This window comes from Neolamprologus brichardi, chromosome 7, assembly GCF_056152115.1.
Source record: "Neolamprologus brichardi isolate AB-2024 chromosome 7, ASM5615211v1, whole genome shotgun sequence".
In the NCBI taxonomy this organism is placed as follows: Eukaryota; Metazoa; Chordata; class Actinopteri; order Cichliformes; family Cichlidae; genus Neolamprologus; species Neolamprologus brichardi.
This window is the reverse complement of record NC_142110.1, coordinates 50,453,247-50,474,621: the sequence shown is the minus strand read 5'-3', so window position 1 is coordinate 50,474,621 and position 21,375 is coordinate 50,453,247. Positions and strand designations below refer to the sequence as shown.

General features: G+C 37.9%; 1 protein-coding gene across 1 annotated transcript in view; it reads right to left on the bottom strand.

Moving 5' to 3' along the window:
- Positions 1-21,375, bottom strand: part of slc45a2 (solute carrier family 45 member 2) — a 38,319-nt gene that overhangs the window by 7,830 nt on the left and 9,114 nt on the right. Inside the window, exons 3-6 of the mRNA XM_006789101.3 lie at positions 6,332-6,693; positions 4,880-5,023; positions 2,772-2,895; positions 2,071-2,276 (exon numbers count right to left, since the gene is read on the bottom strand). Of these exons, the coding sequence (XP_006789164.2) occupies positions 2,071-2,276; positions 2,772-2,895; positions 4,880-5,023; positions 6,332-6,693 (836 nt within the window). The remainder of the gene's footprint in view (positions 1-2,070; positions 2,277-2,771; positions 2,896-4,879; positions 5,024-6,331; positions 6,694-21,375) is intronic.

Here is a 21,375-nt window from a genome sequence, read left to right as displayed (position 1 = left end):
CGACTATCGAACTGCGTATAAAGTAAAGACTTTAAAACAAAGTAAACGCTAAAAGTACAAACATCGCTAATGTCACATAACTTTGCCGGCATGTGGCCAACAGTAATGTTTTAATGTTCCTCATTATTAAATATTTGCACATAAATAAGTGACATAATATTCAGAACTTACTTTTGAAAGTTTACTCTTTGGCCGCTCCGCTTCCACTTCGTTGAAGTGTCTCCCAGTCCCAGTGCACTTGTTAGCATGTTTTGGTTCGTGCAACTGGTCTGTCCGGTTATTGTCTCCCCAGAAACATTCCCGTTGTCTTTTTTCCTATTTCCGTTGTGTTGTGTGTGCTTTTGCAGCGTTTTTCTTTTTGCAGCATTTTTCTTTTGCAGTGTTTTTCTTTTTGCAGCGTTTTTCTTTTTACAGCATTTTTCTTTTTGCAGCGTTTTTCTTTTTGCAGCATTTTTCTTTTTGCCAGTGTTTTTCTTTTTGCACCATTTTTCTTTTTGCAGCATTTTCTTTTTGCAAGTGTTTTTCTTTTTGCAGCATTTTTCTTTTTGCAAGTGTTTTTCTTTTTGCAGCATTTTTCTTTTTGCAAGTGTTTTTCTTTTTGCACCATTTTGCTTTTTACAGCGTTTTTCTTTTTGCAGCATTTTTCTTTTTGCAAGTGTTTTTCTTTTTGCAGCATTTTTCTTTTTACAAGTGTTTTCTGAAGTTGCAGTCCGTTTGGCCTCTCAGGGCCACCGTACCAAAGCCTAGCATAGCCTGTAACGTTATTATGACGGACACATTTTATGAGTGAACTTGGCTTTAAGTGACTTACAGGTTTCTTTGAAAATTACTTTCTTATATCCAGGTTCTTCCTTTTTGCTGCCATCCTCCTCTCCTCCTGGCAGGGCAGGTTTGCCGCTGCTAAAACTAAACAGAGCTCCCTGAAAGGCACAGCCAATCACATTGGCCATATTTGTCACATGACGTAGGACTCCAGTAGAGAACGTAATTTAACTCTTTCTGCACCGCTGGGTGAATGAGACGCTGACAGATCTCTTTTTTTTCTTTCTATCGGGTTAGTTTTTCTTTACTCGAAGAGATCAAATTATTGGTGGGGACATGTCCCTTCCATCCATGCCAAATCTACGCCCTTGAGAAAAACACAAAATAAAATCAGCCACCAAGGACCCACCTAATGCCAAGACCTCAACATAAATGAAGCAGTGTGGGATCATCTCAACAGACCATGGAATAAAGGGCAGCCAACATCCAAATAAGGGCTTTGAATGTCCTTCAAGGTGCCTGGAGAACTTTCCTAAAGACTACTTAAAGAAATGACAAGAAAGCCGCCTGAGAGAGCTCAGGCCCTATTGAAGCACAAAAGTGGTCGTACCAAACATTGACTTTCAAACTAATTAGAATCAGACACACTCTGTTTTTGCCTTACATACTGTGTTCCCATGTATATTGACATTTTTTTTTGTACATTTTTCGACGAAAATATAAAGATTGAGGTGTGGCTTAAGATTTTGCACATTACTGCAATGCTTTATCTTAGTCTCAAATTTTGATCGGAAATCATGATTAAAGGAAGTAGCTACGCTAAACGTTCCAGTCGTTATGTACCCTTTTAAATCGAAGCTTTCATTCACATCATTCAGAAATGTTCGATCATCTTAATTCTTACAGTATGCTTTTTTAAAAAAAAACAAAAACACCAGAAATAATAATTTCTTTTTATGTTTTTACTGTAATCTGCAGATTATTTTCTTGATTGATTGCTTGTCAGTCAATTTGTGCCTGTTACAGTTTCACATAAGGACACATTAGGGCTACATCTGATTCATTCCCAAAACCAAAGGTTATACTAGGAAAAAGATAATTATTTTGGAGTATGGGGTTATTATTTACCTGCAAACTGACAACAAAACATGTTTTACACTGTGGAAAAAACGGAAAATCAATACTATAGTTATGCAGTATCGTGTACAATATACAAATGTGCTCATTTAAGAACCATGTGATCCTTTTAAACTGAGGAAACCTGAACAATTCCTTAGCTAGTGAGTGTTTCTACTGCCAGTTTATTACCTCCTCTTCACGTTGATACTCTGCTATCAGGTTGAATGGGATGGTGTAGAGTGTGCTCGACATAACACCAAACACACTGCAGAGGACGAGCGTTGCTATGATGTTGGGGAAAAGGCCAATCAGGCTGGTGCCCAATCCAAACACAAGGTAGCCCATAAAATATAATCCCTTCAGCCCGATGTATGAGAGGAGGAAGCGCTGCACATCTGAAAACACACAGACATGTACGTCACGGAAAGTTAAAATTACTGGTGGATCAACAAACCCGCATGAGGCGTGTGGAGTCAGGGTAGTTAATTATGTGAACATTAGATTAGCGTACATTACATGTACCAAAACCGTCTGTACATATAATTAGACAGGCCGTTTTTCATTTCCTAGAAGCCAAGACTCCTTCTCAACAGCAAAAGACTAAAAAAAGCTGAGTTCATGCCAAGCCTTCATTATTTGGCTGAGCTTTACCCTGTATGTAGCACAACAGTTCTCTCAGGTTCACATGTGCTGTTTAACAGGGGATGTTTGAAGCATACATGTGGACTTACGTGTTCAGAATAACGCAGGTCAGGATGCCTTGGCAAAAGCATGTTAAGGGAGTTCCCTGCAATCCCAAAGCAAAAGCAGTAATTTCCCTTTGTTATCCATTTCCACCTGCCACTCCTACTCTCTCACATAGCTTCCCCTCACACATTATTGCCACTTACATGAGTAGAGAGCAGAGGACACTGCATTAATGCACAATCCCCAGCAGCCAACTTCTACTCCCCTCTCATATGTGGCATAGGCGGTAGAGTTGTGATCGGCGTACGGATTCCCCTTATACACAATCTGAAAAGAGAGGAGGGTCATTTAAAAAGGAAGGATTTGTATATCAGATACTGGCCAACTTCTTTTTAAAATCAGGCTTTTATTTTTTTATTTGCCTTATGAACAAAACATCTGTAGCCCTGTTGCAGAACAGGGAGCCTGACTATGGATTTCTCATTGCTGATAAGAAATAAGCCTGCAATTTTAGATAAGTTGGTGCATCTGTGCTTAATGAAGCGGGGCAGAGTCATGGTGTGAAGAGCATCCTTTGATCAGCATTCACACTGTGACACTGTAAAGCATTCATCATAATGGCACATGTCAACAGAAGATTGCACACAACAATAACAACACGCTGCACCTCCCTTCACCCTCCATCTGCCCCCACACAAGCAAGCAGCTTAATGGAGCTTGAACGCAGATACATGTTGCAGTGTGTTGCTTTTCCTCTCTAATGTTATTGCTTTGAATTGCTTTGAACCTTACCTCATTTGAACGTAAGTCATTTTAAGGGATATCAGATAAGTCTGATATGATTTTTGTTAATTGTTTCTGCCAAAGACTAAATTGCCATATTCAAACAAAGCAAACCAAACTAACTGAGTAAATTAGATAATCATATGTTAATTGTTTTTGTTTTGTTTGCTTGGATTATTGAGATGGTTTCCACATGTACAAGGATTTTCTATTTTTATTTGAAAAAATTATCGCTGTTAATATGAAAATCCAAAAAAATCAGCGTCAAGAACACGGCAAGGCCAATGAACAGGTGGTGATTAAACCCTGACTCCTAGATCTGATGGCCAATCAGAAGCTCACAAGCAATAATGCTGCTCGCAGGTTGACATCACAAAAATCATTGCTAATGACTACGTTGTTAGCCAAAAGCAAATGGTCACCTATAGACGGACCACTAGCTGTAACAGACTGGAATAAAAGCAGCACCTTTATATTTTACTTGACACATTTAGATCACAACACACACACACACACACACACACACACACTCACACACACACACACAATCCTCATGACCAATGATGTCTACACCTAGTTAACTCTGTTCTTCATCACTAGAGCCCAGTCGATGTACTGGGAGGCTGATCTACTGGTATTGGCTTTTATAATGCTAATAGATGAAAAAGTGAAAAAGCAAAATGCTCTACAACCGAATTATGATTGTAGATGCGGAGTTTATCCACCAACGGGTACTCTGCAATTTCCTGTCGGGAAGACGTGTTCAGAACACCACGAACAACAAATGGTGTGTAATATCGTAAACAAATAAATATTAATGTAAGGGGAATCTTTTTTAGGTTTCCTGTATCTAAAAGAAGAAAAACAGCAATATATCAAAATATTTGATTTTTAATTCATCAAATATTGCATGTTGCCTGGGCTCTATTCGTGACCTTTTTAAAAAATGTTTTTCTTAACTTGCTTAAATTGCTTGTTGGTATGTAAATTGCTTAAAGTAATGCATCATTAAGTGCTTTGAGAATTAGTTGATTGGTAGACCTTAGAAATCAGCTCAGTTAATTTGAGAAATTGAACTGGATCCATTCATGGTTTTGTTAGTGCCTTTTGTAGCATTTTTAGTGCAAATATAACACTTGCAGTGTGGTTAATTGGACTAATATCCAGCTGAAGACATCTGCTCTGAAGTTTTATTGGTACAGTTTATAGTTGCAGCTGTCTAGCAACAGCTGGCATTTTAGCAGTCCACAATCTCAGTCAAAAACATTGTGGTGAGTTGGCTGTAATTCTAAACTCAAGGCTTTAGAAAAATAAACACTTTTTTCTCATCTATTCCACCAGACAGAGGCCTTGGCGAGAAACACAATCTGACAGTAACATGTGAAAGAAAAGGCGCAGCGATGATAAATATCAAGTAGAATTGTAACCTTTATGAGGTCACAAATGGCCCAGCTTTCTAAATAAGATTATTGACTGGTTACTATTTGAAATTCTAAAAAGCTCACTGGAGACACATGCAAATCAATACCTGTCCCATGAAATCGGTAAAGAAAAGCATATTGCAGAGGAACGCTGTCCATCCCAGCAGGTGGCTGACACACAGGTAGCGGTAGTGACTTGGCATATTGACAATAGCTTTTATCAGCAACCTGAACGTTATCTTCTTCTGGTCCTGCAAATACACAAAAACATCACAGGCATCAGTGCCAGCAGCTAAAAAAACTGACAGGAGGAAAAAAACATCTCAAAGTGCTCATTAGTCTGCTGGTATTTCACAGCTATTGGTGTTTTTAGCCCATGAGTGACAACACTTCAAAAGACTCTACAATTAAAAAAACATGCATGCCCCATAAAAGGCTGTAATTAGATTGAATGAAGGGATTCAGCATAAAGGTCTACTACTAAGAAATTGGCTTTAGGATTAACGATAGGAGATGATTAAAGCAAAAGGAAGACTTGAAAAAGAAAAAAACAAATACGCTCTTTGGAACAATCATCCCTTATTAATTTTCTAGTGTAGCAGATATATACAGAGCAATTCTTTTAGCATCTTTTTTTCTTAAACCTTTCTAACATAACAGGCAAAAAATAAACAAATGTGAAGCATCAATAGAAAGCTGAATCTACAAAAGAAGGAGGAGGAATATTCAGGCAAAAGGTCGACATCGTAGAGATAATTCATCAAACACACTTAAATGAAAACTGTAAAGGTGATTTTGAGGAAGGTGATCACATCAATCCCTCTGAAATGTAAAAGACTGAGATCACATCAGTCAAATATATAAGTCTAGAAAATCTTTGGAAAGTTTGTATATACTTTTAATGCAGGAAGTTATAAAGTTGGAAGTAGTATTGTCTGCACTGAAGCAGTCGTTGAGATGACACTCAGGTAGATGTGTTCTATTGGTCTTTCCTGAACACTCGCTGACCCCAGCCTCACGCTATAATTATAGGGGTTCTTGAAAGATTCTGATATCAAGGCATTTCTGCATCTCAGCGGCCTTTGAGATACTCTGTGGAACCCTCTTAGATCCTGCTGGGATACCATAGTTTTTCAGGATTTATACAAACTTGGAGAGTTCATGCCGGCTGCATGACTGGTGTCAATAAAGCAAAAAAAAAAAAAAAAAAAAAAAAAAAAAAGGGGGGGGGGGGGGGGACAAATACTAAGATATTCTGCAAAGCATTCAGCAAAGCAGGAATAGTAAGATGAACTGGCAGGTGTATCAATAGTCTTGAAACTCCCTGAATACTGCATCTCACATCAGCATTTACTACTGTAGAGAAAGTATTCAAACTCCTATAAGACTCGGTGTGTTATTTCCATAGTTTCCTCTGCCAGGTGTACCTTGACTAACCATTTGAATCTCAATATAGTCTGTGGCAACTTCAGGGTTTGACTAGTTTTATTGGCTCTCTGTATTGTGTAATTCACTTATGGTAATGCACTAAACTCCCTGAAAGACTTTATGTTACATACCTCTTTGTTTAGCTGTTTGACACTTGAGGTCACTGAATTGGCTTCTCCCAGGGCTGAGAAAGATCTGGGCCTGAGATCTGTGACAGATGCGGAGACTACAGGAGAGACAGGCTCCTTAAGTGCTCCATAACTATTGCTATGAGAGCTCAGTAGGCGAAGAGGGCTGGATGGTGAATCAGACGGAGATGGTGCCTTGCCCAGAGGTTGCTCTGGAATACTGAAGAGGTGCACAGTGAGGAAGATGCCCCAGGTCAGCGCTGAGAAGAAATAGATGACCTGGTACTCAGATCCAAGGAGACGGCCCAACGCAGAGTGACCCCAGTCCATAGCTCCCACCAGGTAACCACATGCTCCGCCCAGGCCTGGTGCACACAGAATGAAAGATTAAAACAATGCGTAGATCCAAGAATTGTTCTAGAAGCATGGCTGAGAGCAGTGAGAGGTAAAGGGGAGGAACCAAATGCACTTGTTCTCTATTAGTTATATACTTGGTGACTAGAGTGGCGACTGATGAAATAACTACTATTTTCAACCACTTGGGGACAGCATCAAGAGTTGGGAAACCTCCTTTTGAACTGATATGGCGAAGTAGCTAGAAAACAGTTATTTGCACGGACATTTATTGTGTGTTGTGTTAAGACCAACTAAAGAATGCAAATCAAACATCTTTTTGCTTCTAAGCTCTGTTTTTAGTCTCTATCGGGCTTTCTGTAGTTGCTTAAAGCTGTCATAATGTGGATAAATGACTCCATGAAACCTTTGACAGTAACCAAAGCAGTTAAGGTGTAAACCAACTAGCTTAACTCAACTAGCTGTAACTCTGAATTTCTCCTATGATAAACCTATTTCACATTATTATCTAGTGCCTTTTGTTATGTAGGCAGTGGAGCCCATCTTTTTTAACCTCTGACATCCAGGGCCTACTGTTCTGGTGATGTCATCATACCAAGATCTAAAAATCTCTATCTGATCTTTTAACCAGGCTAAAAACTTAAGAAAAAAAGTGGGCTTCTGCTTATTATTAAAGCAGTTTATTCAAATTCAAATCAAGAGCATCCATAAGAAGATTCTGAGCATCCCAAAATCATCCATCAGGTAATTCTTAAATCTGTATGTCATCAGGAATAGACTGGTTAAATTTGACCTCTATGGAAAGAGTGCAAAGAAAAAGAAAACATTTGGTGAACATGTCTTTGAACATACAATTATGTGACTCAATGCCTTGACATCTTTTTATAATGGTAGAAATGTTCTGGTTTGTTTTTGCTTCAGTGCCTGAGGGGCTGGTGTGTTTGCGATCTCTGAGACGACTATGAATTTTGCATCATATCAAAGAGTGAAGAGAAGAAGATGATTAGAGGCCATCTGCAGGAAAGTGTAAGGTGATGGATTTGAAACAGGCAGCACATGAAAGACAGTCCCCTCCAAAAAACCCTGAAACCATGGGAATTATGCATTGAAAAATAGTCAAAACAAACATGCTACAAAAGCTAGTTTTTGCAAACAGCTTCTGGTGCCAAGAATTACGGAAGCGTAGAGCTGCCACCCAGGCAAAAGAAAAATACAAGTGTATCACGTTATAACGTGAAAAGTTTATTGTTCTAACAAGATACTTTTCCTGTTTGTACAATATACTATCATGTTTGTACAATATACTTTTCACGTTTGAACAACATAATATCACGTTCGTACAATATACATAATTATCACGTTCGTACAATATATTTATATTGTACGAACGTGATAATTATATTGTACGAACGTGATAATTATATTGTACGAACGTGATAATTATATTGTACGAACGTGATAATTATGTATATTGTACGAACGTGATATTATGTTGTTCAAACGTGAAAAGTATATTGTACAAACATGATAGTATATTGTACAAACAGGAAAAGTATCTTGTTAGAACAATAAACTTTTCACGTTATAACGTGATACACTTGTATTTTTCTTTTGCCTGGGTGGCAGCTCTACGCTTCCGTAAAGAATAAACGTACCTTTTCCATAAAAGAAAATTAAATTATTAAATTAGTTGGATCAAATAACTGATTGAAAAGTGAATTTTATCTGAGATATTATTCAAGCAAACCGCATTTATCTGTTGACACTCTTTAAAAGAACCAAATATAACTGTACATACAGTATGTTCCATAAATGAAGAGAAAAGTAATTTTATTACTTTTACTGGCACACACCGCTGGACAAGCACCTTTCAAAACTCATAACAGAACAGAAATATATTGAATATTTTCAGATGTGGGAAAAGTAATATGTTGTTACTGTACTTACATAGAGTTTTTGGATACCTGTGCTTTATTTGAGTATTTAAACACTTGTTACTTTAGGTTTATTCAAACGGGAGCTATTTGACCTCACTCACCTTCCAGACATAAAACTGATTTCACTGTAAATGGAGAAACAGTAACATATAAAAGAGAATCCTATTGGTGTATCCCACATCGGTTCTTATGACACATGACGAGATGAAATAGCGCTGCAGAAGAGAAGTGAGCACAAAGGGAGTAATATTTTTTTAAGTGGCAAGTCATTTTAAATGCATCTTTTAGCTCAACAAATGTCAGCAAACACAACAGTCTGTGCAGTTTGTCAGACAGTGTGAATGATCGCTGCTGTATTTCCCAGGGTGAGAAAAGAATGAGAGCGAAGTTTACTCAACGATGAGGAAAGAGGAGAGGAGGAGGAGAGATTGTTTTTAAATGCAGGTGCTGCTCAGTGACATTTGATAGACTCAGAATTTAAAGCATAAAGGTAATGTCCTCAGTTTCATAAGCTTTCGATATCAGCTTTATACCTGATGTGTTGATGAAATTAGTTTTTATTTTCATACTGTGAAATATTCTGCAAAACAACTTTAAGTATATCATTCAAAGATAACATGAAAATACTGGGCAATTTAGTGCAAGCTACACTGGTTACTTTTCATTGCTGTGGTGAAGTTTACAGTGATGCACTGTTGGACTGGTGCAGAGAGTTTGGTTATACCAAGGGTAGCAGGCATCAATATAAATTTAAGATGATAATGCTTATTAGATTTACTCACACTGTAATCCCTAACAGTTGTTTTAGCTCATAACTAATAAGCTCATAACACTCAAATGTCGTTTTGTAGTTGAGCAAACTATAAAGTATTCAGCTCTGTTGGCCTTTATGCAACTTTAACTGAATAGGGCTCAATATTTTTTAGCTGTTCAGAACGCTCAAAAAGTTTAAGAAGCACGTATTAGTGACGTTCTGGTGGGTGGAGTCTTGTCGCTCCCTCAGGAAAGCTGAGTCAGCCATCTTGAATTTACCTTGATGCGGGGAAGATTTGGCCAGCCCATGTGGATTAAGGGTCCCCAACTTCAAACCACCACGACCACCACCTTAATTTTTTCAGCAGCAGCCCTGAATTTGGTAAATCTAACGTTTTGTTTTTTTTTGTTTAAATTTATTTCGATAAACAGTCTTTTTTTATTTTTAACTGGAAATATATTCGTACTTTGTGCATAGTGAATGTTTGTTATAAATAAATTCGAATCCAAGTAATTGTAACTTTAGAAGTTATCGAATGTGACAAATACCTAATGTTACTTCAAATTACAATGGTGTAATGTTTTGGCGGTTTTCCGTGGGGGACAACATTTCCCATAACGCATTGCATTCTTGCCCGGGAAGTTGACGGTGTCAGTTCTAACTCCATGCATTTGAACTTTCTGCCAAAAGCCAAAAACTTGTTATCCCTGCTGTATACTTATTTCAATAAGTGTCCGTGTTACACAGTCAGTAGTTCACGCTGTTGAGCTATGTGTATGTGTGCTAGCATGAAACGAACAATGCTAAACAACATGAAAAAATACAAACATGTGTAGGCACATGTTTGTATTTTTTTGTAGTCTCAAATATGTGGTTGTGAGATAATCTCGAAATCCTTTTAACAGTTTAGAGTGGTATTCCACAAAGTGATATATACATATATATATATATATATATATATATATATATATATATATATATATATACACACTAGGGGTGCAACGATGCTCGTATCGATATTGAACCGTTCGATACAGTGCTTTCAGTTCGGTACGCATATGTATCAAACAATACAAAATGTTAAATTTATTTTATCTACTTTTCTTCTGACGATGCTGTCTGTGTTGAGAGCTCAGTGGATCTGCGTTCGACTACTCCGCCTAGGCTGCACTGTCGACCGCAGATCCACTGAGCGCAGCGCAAGCTAGCAAACCAGAAGCTAAGCTCGTTGCAACATGGCAAATTGAACCTCCCCCACCCTCATTCAGATCTGGCTTTTGGAACTGTTTTGGTCTTCATGTGAAGTATGACCCTGAAGGTAAGCACGTCATGGACAAAAGTAAAACAGTATGTTGGATGTGCCACCCAATGCTCAATTACATGGGTGGGAACTAGTGTGTTAGCGCAGTTTGCTCGTTAACGTGTTGACGCTGTCCAGCCCCACGCACGGGGTGATCCGCGGTAGCTCGTTAACAGAGATTTGCCGTGTTGTGGCGTTAACGTCATTTCAGATTAACGCTGACAGCACTAGTGGGAACACAATGAATATGACTGCACATGTACTCCGACATCATCCTAGTGCAAAGACAAGTGGAAGCAGACAAAAACAACAAGCACACATGCTACAAACTTTACCGGAGTCATTTAGACAGCCGTTAGCACATGATTCTCCTTATGGGGACCTGATATGTTTAATATGCTGCTGAGAGTATACCCCAGAAGAAGCGTATAGTATAGCTTTTATTTTGGAAAGAGCCATTTCTCTGTAATAAACTCTCTTTTCCAAAGATTAGTGATTTCTCGATCAGATAGATTTATTATTTTATCCCTTTGTTGTTTCAGCAACATTAAATTTAAAAACTGTACGCTTGAGTTAAAATATATATTTATAATTTTAATAAATGACAAATTAAAAAAGCATGAACATTTTTTTGTATCGAAAAAAAATCTAACTGTGACACCAAAGTATCGAACCAAACCGAACTGTGAATTTTGTGTATCGTTGCACCCCTAATATATACTGTTTTTGTAAAAATTGTTTTACATTTGGAAATGTTTCCTTTGTGAGTTATTGAAGTATTTACAATGGAAACTTATTAATTTAAAATGTGTATTACTAAAAATATGGCTATCCAAAATACTGAATTTACCATCTATGGCTAGGGTAGGGTAGGGTTACCCTTCTAGATTGACAAGTTTAGCCCGTTACACAAAAGGTTTGGACACCCGTAATCTATAACAATGACAATCAGAATATGGCTATCCAACACTTTGTTTTTACTCTGCATTTGTGTAACTACTATTCTAAAAGATATTCTATGTTCATCTAGGAACAACGTGATGTAAATATAAGATGGGCCCTTGTCCTTCGTGCACTTCCTGTGTACCTGCGTGAAGATGCCTCCAAGTTCTTCAGGACTTGTAGTACACTTGATGTAAGTGTACGGGCCTCTGCATCAACCCCTTTGCCTAGCTGTTCAGTCGAATATATGACATAATCAGAATCAGAATCAGAATACTTTATTAATCCCGAAGGAAATTAGGGTTACAACAGGCAGCACGCTAGTGGCGCATGCGTACTTACAAAGGAACCTTCTGACCAACTTTACACAAACATCACATTGGGAAGACATGTCAGAATGGTAGGCTGATAGGAAAAAAACAACGAAAATACATAACATGAGGTAAGAGGAGGAGAGAAAAAAACTCCACTCAGACTGAGCTCCTAGTGGGAGAACAGTTTGATAACAGAAAAAACACCTCAGCACAAAAAGCACATGACTATCAATACACCATAGAAACACAAGACAAGCAACAGGGGCGGGTAAAGGGTAAGAGAGAGCCGGTGTAGACAGCGCATCCGGTCCTGCAGCATGTCTGCGCTGGTCCAGTCGGCTGCCATCTTCCCCGGTAGGGCACAAGCATCGAAGGCGTTTGGAAAGGGAGGGGGATGAGTGTGTGCATATCAGTGTATGTGTGTGTGTGTGTGTGTGTCCAGAGTTCAGCTGAGACAGTGTCCTTTGCCCCGCCAGGCTAAGTAAACAGTCTTCCAGCCAACCCAGGCGGCCTTGCATGGAATGGGGGGAACAGTCTAAACACAGTCGTTATCAGGGTGTTTTGTTCAGCTCCAGCCTTGAGGCCGCAGCTGGTGCCGAAGGGGTCTCCGCATGAAGGGATGATGGCTTTTACTTTAGTGAGAACAACTCATATGAATTTCAAAGCTGTTCTAACAGTCCAACACTGGTCTCTCAATCTCCCGTTGGAGAGCCGTGAGCTTTCTATGATGTTATCCAAACTTACGTTCCGTGATGTTGTCATTCTTTTTGCTCAAAGAGCAGGTTCTGAGAACTCACGACCGCAGTGCACTTCCCAAGATTGATCTTTTGACATCACTCAGAACTCAAGGAGAACCAGGGTGTATATCAGGAAGGAGGTTCAACACAGTCCTCATCTGACTTGTTTTCTCCCATCTATCAACTATTGTTGAATAAGATTGCAAGAAGATTGTTACGCATAAACCAGAAAACATGAAAACGATTATTTACAAAAACAAATCCGCAGATAAAAACTGCCTTTTAGAATTCAAGTGTTCTTTTTTTTTTTTTTTTTTTTTTTTTTTTTGGTGCCATGTTGTGGTCAGACAAATGTTTAGTAAATAACAAAAACAAATATCTTGACATATATTTATTATTGAAAACATTTATATAAACATATGTATTGAGACCAAACCCAAATTAAGAATATTGTAATGCGTCATGATGTATCGCAATATCAAATTAAATCGTTAACATTATAATCCTAAAAGAAATGTGCGACTCCTGAAGATTCACACCTCTAATCAATAGCATAATTTGTGTCCTTGAGGGGCTGAACTCATTCTTGTATTATTTGCGTTTGGCAGTCAGCAGATGGTCCAGACCTCACTGACACTCCTGTGGCTCTGCTGACAGTTGTCACGGATGACACTACTGATTCGGCCCTCTTCAGTCCTGAAAGCATCTGCATTGTCGTTGAGGATAAAATACTTTTGAATGGTCCCAAAAATCTGGCTGACTCATTTCTCCTGCTCTTTGGGTACATCTGTGCACTAGACCTACAATACCCAAAGGAAATTGAGCTTACATTCACATTTATCCAGAAGGTTGTGATGTGCCTTGTGGACAACAAACCACTGAAAGAGAGTCTACTGACGCTGAAAAAAGATTTGTTTAATGAGTGAATCACTCAGGATGGACTACTTGTTGAGCTGAGTATTGAGGAAGTTGTTTTGTGTGTGTGTGTGTGCGTGTGGGTTGTTTGTTTGTTTTTCCTAATCATTTTGGCTCTTCTACTTCAAATTTAAGGTGAATGACTGCTCATTTCGTGGACTATTCATGTTTAACGTTCTGTTGCCTGACACCTTAATGCACTACCTGATGTTTGTTCCCAGTTATGTACAGCTGTATAAACCAGTACAACTCTGGATCCTCATTTCTCCTGCTTTTTGGGTAGTTCTGTGCACTAGACCTACAATACGCAAAGACTCTCGAGCATTTATTCACATGTATCCAGAAGGTTGTGATGTGCCTTGAATACAACAAACCACTGTTAGGTCGCTTACTGATGCAGAAGAATTTGTTCAAGTAAATCACTTGGAATGGAAAACTCGTTAAGCTGAGTATTGAAGGGTTTGTTTTTGTTTGTTTTGTTTTTTTTTAAACCATTTTTACCATTTGCCTCTTCTACCTCACATTTAAGATGAATGACTATTCAGTTCATGCACTATTCATGTTTAATATTCTGTTGCCTAATACCCTGATGCACTGCCTTGATGTTTGTTCCCTATGAAGTGTGGCAGTGGAAACCAGTACTTTTTTTTAATGTATTTAAAACAAGAAAGTGAGCTGCAGTTGTCAAGGTACACTAAGTGTTAAATGCCTACCTGCACCCTGTGATTTTATTTTTAATCATTTTAACAGCAAACTGAAGAAAAGCCTTGACTCCGTTGCTCCACTCACCACCAAAAAGAGTAACATAAAACATACAACACCGTGGAGAAACGAAGAAGTCAAAAAACTCAAAAGAAATTGCAGGGCAGCAGAAAGGAGATGGAGGGAAAAGAAAAATGCAATCAACCATCAAATACTTTGCGAGCAACTTAAAGTGTACAATAATACACTAAGAAATTCAAGAAATTCATACTTCGCCAAAATAATCAGTAATAACAAAAATAATCCCAAGGTCCTCTTTTCCACCATAGATCATTTATTTAACCCTGATTTTAACAGCTCCCAAAGAACCCCCACAAACTCACTCTGTGAGCAGTTTGCAGACCACTTCAGGGGAAAAATCAGCGCCATCAGATGTGATATTTTATTTTATTTTATAAAATAAAATTTATTTTTATTTTATAGAAAAACTTGTTTATACTCAGATTAATTAAATGATCTTAGATGTAACTGGGACTCCCAAAAGCTCTCAGTCCTGGTGCTACTGGATCTAAGCGCAGCCTTTGATACAGTAGACCACGCTATTCTTTTAAACAGACTGAAACACATGGTGGGCCTCTCTGGTGCTGTACACAACTGGTTCACTTCCTATCTCTCAGACAGAACTTTTATGGTGAGTATGGATACATGCTCCTCTAAGATCCATAAAATGACATGTGGTGTGCCCCAAGGGTCAGTTTTAGGCCCTGTACTTTTTAATTTGTATATGCTCCCTTTCGGCGGTGTCATCGGGAGGCATGGAGTGAACTTCCACAGTTACGCTGATGACACTCAGCTGTACATCTCCGTGTCTCCCAATGACACCAGACCAATGGATGCCCTTTTTAACTGTATTTTAGATACAAGATCTTGGATGGCAGAAAACTTTTTACAGCTTAACCAGGACAAAACTGAAGTTTTAATCGTCGGTCCTGAGGCTCAGAGAGAGAAACTCTTGTCTAAATTACAGGCATTTTCACTATGTCCTTCGCTACAAGTGAAAAACCTGGGTGTTATTTTTGACTCTGAGCTTGGTTTTACCCCACATATTGAACATGTAACCAAAATTGGATTTTATCATCTAAAAAATATAGCCAGAGTCCACCCTATTCTCTCTCGGGCCAACACGGAGATGCTGATGCATGCTTTTATTACCAGTCGCATTAATTACTGTAATGCCCTGCTCTCTGGTCTCTCCAAAAATAATATTTCACCTTTACGACTTTTACAAAACTCTGCAGCCCGTGTGAAGACAAAGGCGGACTCATATTACACCGGTTTTAGAATCGCTGCATTGGCTCCCCGTGTGTTTCAGGATCGATTTTAAAGTTCTTTTATTGGTTTTTAAATGTCTTAATGGTCTTGGGCCTTCTTATCTCTCAGATTTGCTTTTACCATATGAACCCTCGCGGACCCTGAGGTCCTCTGGTACTGGCCTTTTGATTGTTCCTAAAGTCAGGACACATACTCACGGAGAGGCAGCTTTTCAGTGGTATGGTCCTCGTCTGTGGAACAGCCTGCCGGAGGAGCTCAGGGCCGCAGAGAATGTACATGTTTTTAAGAACAGGCTCAAGACCCACCTTTTTAATTTAGCTTTTACCTAACGTTTATTTATTTTATGCTTATTTATTATATCCTGTTATTCTATTTACATTATTAATTTAGGTTTTACCTAATATTTATTGATATTATTCTTATTCGGGGTTTTTTTACTTCTTACGCTATTTATATTTATATTGTATCCCATTCTTATTTATTTTATCTTTTTATCCTGTATATATTCTTATTGGGTCATATCTCCAGTGTTTCCTTGGAGGGGGCTCTGCACCGGGGCTGTGATCGACCGTGGCTGCTGGGGCTCTGTCGGTCTTCTCAGCCTGGCTGGGGGGCTTCTTTGCCTCCCTCCTGCTGTGTGCCCAGCCTGGAGGCTGCGGTCTGTGACCAGCTCCCGGTGCAGACAGCTCCCCATGATAGTGTTTTCTCACCTGGCTCATGTGTGCCCAGCCCAATTTTACTCTTTAAGTGTGTGTGTGTGTGTGTGTGTGTGTGTGTGTGTGTGTGTGTGTGTGTGTGTGTGTGTGTGTGTGTGTTTGTGTGTGTTTGCGGGGGTGCATGTATCCATGATCGTTTATGTTAATGAGGGTGTGGGGAGTGAGTTGGAGGGTGGGGTGGGGTGGGCTGCTTTTAACCATGTAAAGCACTTTGTGCTACATCTTTGTATGAAAAGTGCTTTATAAATAAAGATTGATTGATTGATTGATTAATGTTCTAATAGCTGTAATTGCTGTTAATACTGAAAATGTTATTGAATTGAGATGGAGACCCTTAGAGTCTTTTTCTTTTGTTTTATTTATGAAGCACTTCGTTATGAGTGGGCTCCGTTATTTGTGCCTTTTTAAAAGCACATTGTGTTGAATAAAAAAAGTTGTTAAATTGTCAGTGTTGTCATTTTTAGGTTTTCTAACACTTTTAGCTGATTGTAATTTTAATACATTTTAAGTGTTATTTCCCACATTATAGGTTAAAAAATATCAAAAAGTTTGAGTTTATTTCCTACAGTGTATGATTTGCAATATGTAAACATTTTTGAGTGTATTTCCCACCTCAATTAAGTTGAAAAATATTGAACATTTTGAGTTTATTACTCCCTAATTATAAGTTGAGGAATGTCAAGATTTATAAGTTAACATTGAGATAATTTCAGGCAACTGCAAATGTAATTTCTATTTTAGTTCAACTTAAAACTTTTAAAAACATCACAAAAAAAAATGTGTAATCTGTTACACAACAACCTTTGAGTTCTGTGAACTTATTAGGTTTTACAGTGCACTGAATCCCACTTTTATACAAGGTTTATGCTGTCTAGGGACTGGAAATCAGCCACTGTGGCTCATGTGGATCATGTGGTTATATCTTGTTAAATTCGGTGGGCTAAATCAGACCTGAGGCAGCGCAGCTCAACTGATCACGTCATGCACACAAACTCCACTGGGACTCACAAAAGAAATGAATGTGACTTCTAGTGTTTTGTTTTTATTCCAGGCTGTACCACTAACATTGATCTTTTAAGATTAGCTTAAAACTTTCATTTTTGCTAAAGCATATAGTTAGGGCTGGATCAGGCGACCCTGAATCCTCCCTTAGTTATGCTGCAATAGCCGTATGCTGCTGGGGGATTCCCATGATGCATCGAGTGTTTCTTCCTCTATTTGTTAATTGACCTCTCTGCATTGAATCATACTTGTTATTCATCTCTGTCTCTCTTCCCAGCATGTCTTTTATCCTGTCTTTCTTCTCTCACCCCAACCGGTCGCCGCCCCTCCCTGAGCCTGGTTCTGCCGGAGGTTTCTTCCTGTTAAAAGGGAGTTTTTCCTTCCCACTGTCGCCAAGGTGCTTGCTCATAGGTCATATAATTGTTGGGTTATTCTCTGTATGTATTATTGTAGGGTCTGCCTTACAATATAAAGTGCTTTGAGGTGACTGTTGTTGTGATTTGGTGCTGTATAAATAAAATTGAATTGAACTGAAAATTGATCTTAGTGTTCCCACAACTTCTGAATCCACTCCTAACTTTTTCTGTTTAGGCAAAGTGGCCCATCTATAATGTAGGTAACAGCAAATATAGTTATTTTTTAAATTCCTTTGTTTTCCTCTGCTTGCGTTCTACATAGCAGATGTTTAAGCAGAGTACATTCATTAGAGTCAAGACTGAAAAAATATTCCCACGAATTAATATTTTTTATTACCTCTGCCAAAGTGTTTATGTTTTTGGTAGCATGAGTCATGTTGTCTGTAAACACAATAGCTTTTCACAACAGCTTGAAAAGCTTTGAATGATTTCTGGTAAAACTGTGTAGGGGTGTAGAGTGGGGTCAGGCTAACAACTAAAAGGTCTTCAAGGTCAACTTAATGATTTGTTGGTCAAAAATTGACAAAAAAGCTTTACAACTTAGAAACTATGATTCTTGCAAGTGCGGCGTGTACTACAGGTTTTAACTGTTTAAATACATTATACAGAATACAGTACAATGCTCCTGAATACATTCTTAATTTATTTTATTGTATTGTTTTTTCAGAAAACCAAATAAGTTGGTGAGCAAAAACTTTCACTTGGCATTTATTATGGCATATTAAAAAAAAAATACTAAATGAATTCTACACATGTACTATATCCATAACAATAAAATTGAAAAAAAAAATAATAATAATAAAAAAAATAATATTCAAAAAGTATATCAAAATAGGTTTCAACAAAACGAACAACAAAAGCCTGAACTTTGCAATTTTTTCACTGCACTACAAACGTCTGAAAGTGTGTTTACAAAAACCCAATGAAAACAAAATGAATTCATAAAAAATACAACACTGTTTTCTTAAATACAAATACTGCCCAGAGAGTGAACTGCCATGGTGAAGGTTTGCACTCTTGCAGTGTTGCTTGTTAAATGAAATTGGCAGGTGGAGGTTTAATGAGGTTTGCACAAAAGCTGTTTGTGGAGTTGAAAAGAGTTACTTTTTAGTGTTTCCCTTTTATTTGCATGAAGAACCTGAATCAATACTTCCATTTTTACCAGAGTATTTCTAACACAAGTGTTTGTGCTTAAGCTCAAATGTAGATTGTCTGCACTTTAATGTCAGTGTTAAGGTTAGATGACATAAGCTAAGATCAACATCCAGGCAATGGATGTGTCTCATCAGGAATCTGGATTTAGCCTGTCTGTCACCGTCGCAGCGTACTATTATGAAGCGAATTATCACCTGCACACAACGCTGGAGAGACATATCACACGTCTTTGATTAACGACACAGCCTCCACACTCGAGATGGACCGCGTCATTATCGAGCATTTTGCTTAGTGGAGACAGCTGTCTCTTTATGTCAGCGTCATAATTTTGCTGAGCTATGGATAGATAGCTCAGTGAACCTTCAGTGAACCCTCAGTGAATCACTGCCTCTCTATAACTTGGTGGCTTTTGCAACACATAAAAATACACCACTAATAGTTTTTATAATGTGATGACGTTATTCTTATAAAGCGCCTATTTCTAAAATAGCAGGAAGAGACTGAGTTTTCTTTTTTAACGTGATTACGTGTTTAACTGACCACATCCCATAAGCAAAATAACCAAATAACAAAATTAAAAAGACAGAATTACACACCAATTCAAAAAAAAAAAAATGCAGGCAATCACTGTGTAACATGTCAATCAAAAAATAGATTTCAATGATTTACAAATTTCATCAATTTTATTTTATTCACAATAGCACACAGAAAACTTGTAAAATGTTTAGAATGAGGACAAATACAGATGTAGGGGCCATCCTACATTAGAAAATCCCATGATTTTCTAATTTCCACTTTGCCCGTTTGAAATGAGCTTCGATCATGTTCATATATGACTTTTTTATGCATTTCTGAGCCCATGTAGTGATTTCAATGACCGCATCATGCCTGTTTTTTGTGTAGTGCAGTCTGAGGTCCAGACGTTCACGGGCAGACAGTATTGATTTTCAGCCTTGTCCTGTGCCCACAGAGATTTCTCCAGACACTTTTTTTTGTACCCAATTGTATTACTGACATGGTTCTAAATAACCTAATTCATTGTAAAATGTTCATTCAGCTCTTTCTTTTTAGCACCTCTTACTTTGAACATTTTGAGATGTGTTCAAAATGAGCTCATATCTTATAGTAAAATGTTAAAAATGTTCTTTGTGCTCTATTGTGAATAAACTTTATTAGACTTGCAGATTGTTTCATTTTGTTTTCTACAGCATCCAAACTTTTTATGAATTGGGGTTATAAAACTACTTGATTGTTTTTGTTGAATCACTAACTTTGTCCATTAACTCTTGCCTTTGCAGCCCTCTATAGTTGCTCACCTCAATAGAGGCTATTTTTCTACATTTTAGTCATTGGCAGGTACAGTAATAACCACTTCAGGAGTCACACTTCACTTATGTCTGCATGACTTGAAGATTGATGCGGAATCAATTCCTGCTTCAAGAGAGTGCCTTTCTTTTCTTTCTGGTCTTTTCTACCACTGTAATAGTTGAGATTTTTATTGTCTGCACCTACAGTTTCACTCAAGTAAAAAGTAAAAAAAAAGGCTGAAGTGGTTAGACTCAAGGCTGATTGTTCTCAGTTGTGATGGTGCTGCAAACAGCGCATAGATTTATTGTAAAAATGGAAACCCGTGGTTATCAAACTTTCATCATAAATACTGCATCCCAGCGTGAAGTATTTTATTAGGACAAATACCCCCTTGCCAACACAAAAAGTACAATAAAGGATTGAGCCATTGAGCTTCTTTAAACAACAAGCCTGTAATAAAACTCACTTCGATACAATAGTTCAAACATCTCCTTATTTAAGACAAAGAATTGGAAGATCTTGGTTGTATTGAACCAAATCTAAAAAACAGGGTTTAAAAAGTCTTTGTCATTCTCTGCAATGATCACATGCTTTCTTAGCTCTTTTTCTTAGTCTCTTTTATGTCTTTGCTTTCTTTTGTCATTGCACAAAAAAGGCCTCATACAATTGCGTTCTTTCACTATACTCTGAATACTGTTGTAACATTTAATCCTTCATTAAATATTGGAAACAAGGGTTCCTACTCACACATTGCCATAGCAATGAAAACAGGAATGCTGAATATCAAATGCAGTTTATCAAATCTACATTTAAAAAATAATCCTAATTAGTTTAGGAATAATGCAGGTCTAACATTGTTATAAATAAGAAATAAAAACAAGTTTCACACCTTTTCCAATTCTCCAAAGTACCCCTGGGGGTACCAACAACATCATCTGATCAAAACAGCAACCTTTAAAAAGCACTGCTGCAAACAAAAGTCCACAGATAAAGGTCATCTCCTGACATTAATTACAACCCTAAAACTCATATCTTTGCACTAAATTATATCTTAACATGCAAATTTGTCCTTGCCTAACCTTCCCCTGTCTCCGATGGAGGGAGTCACAGCTCCACTGTGTCTATGTTTTGTTAAGTAGGAGAGGAAAACCCAGAGGTTCATT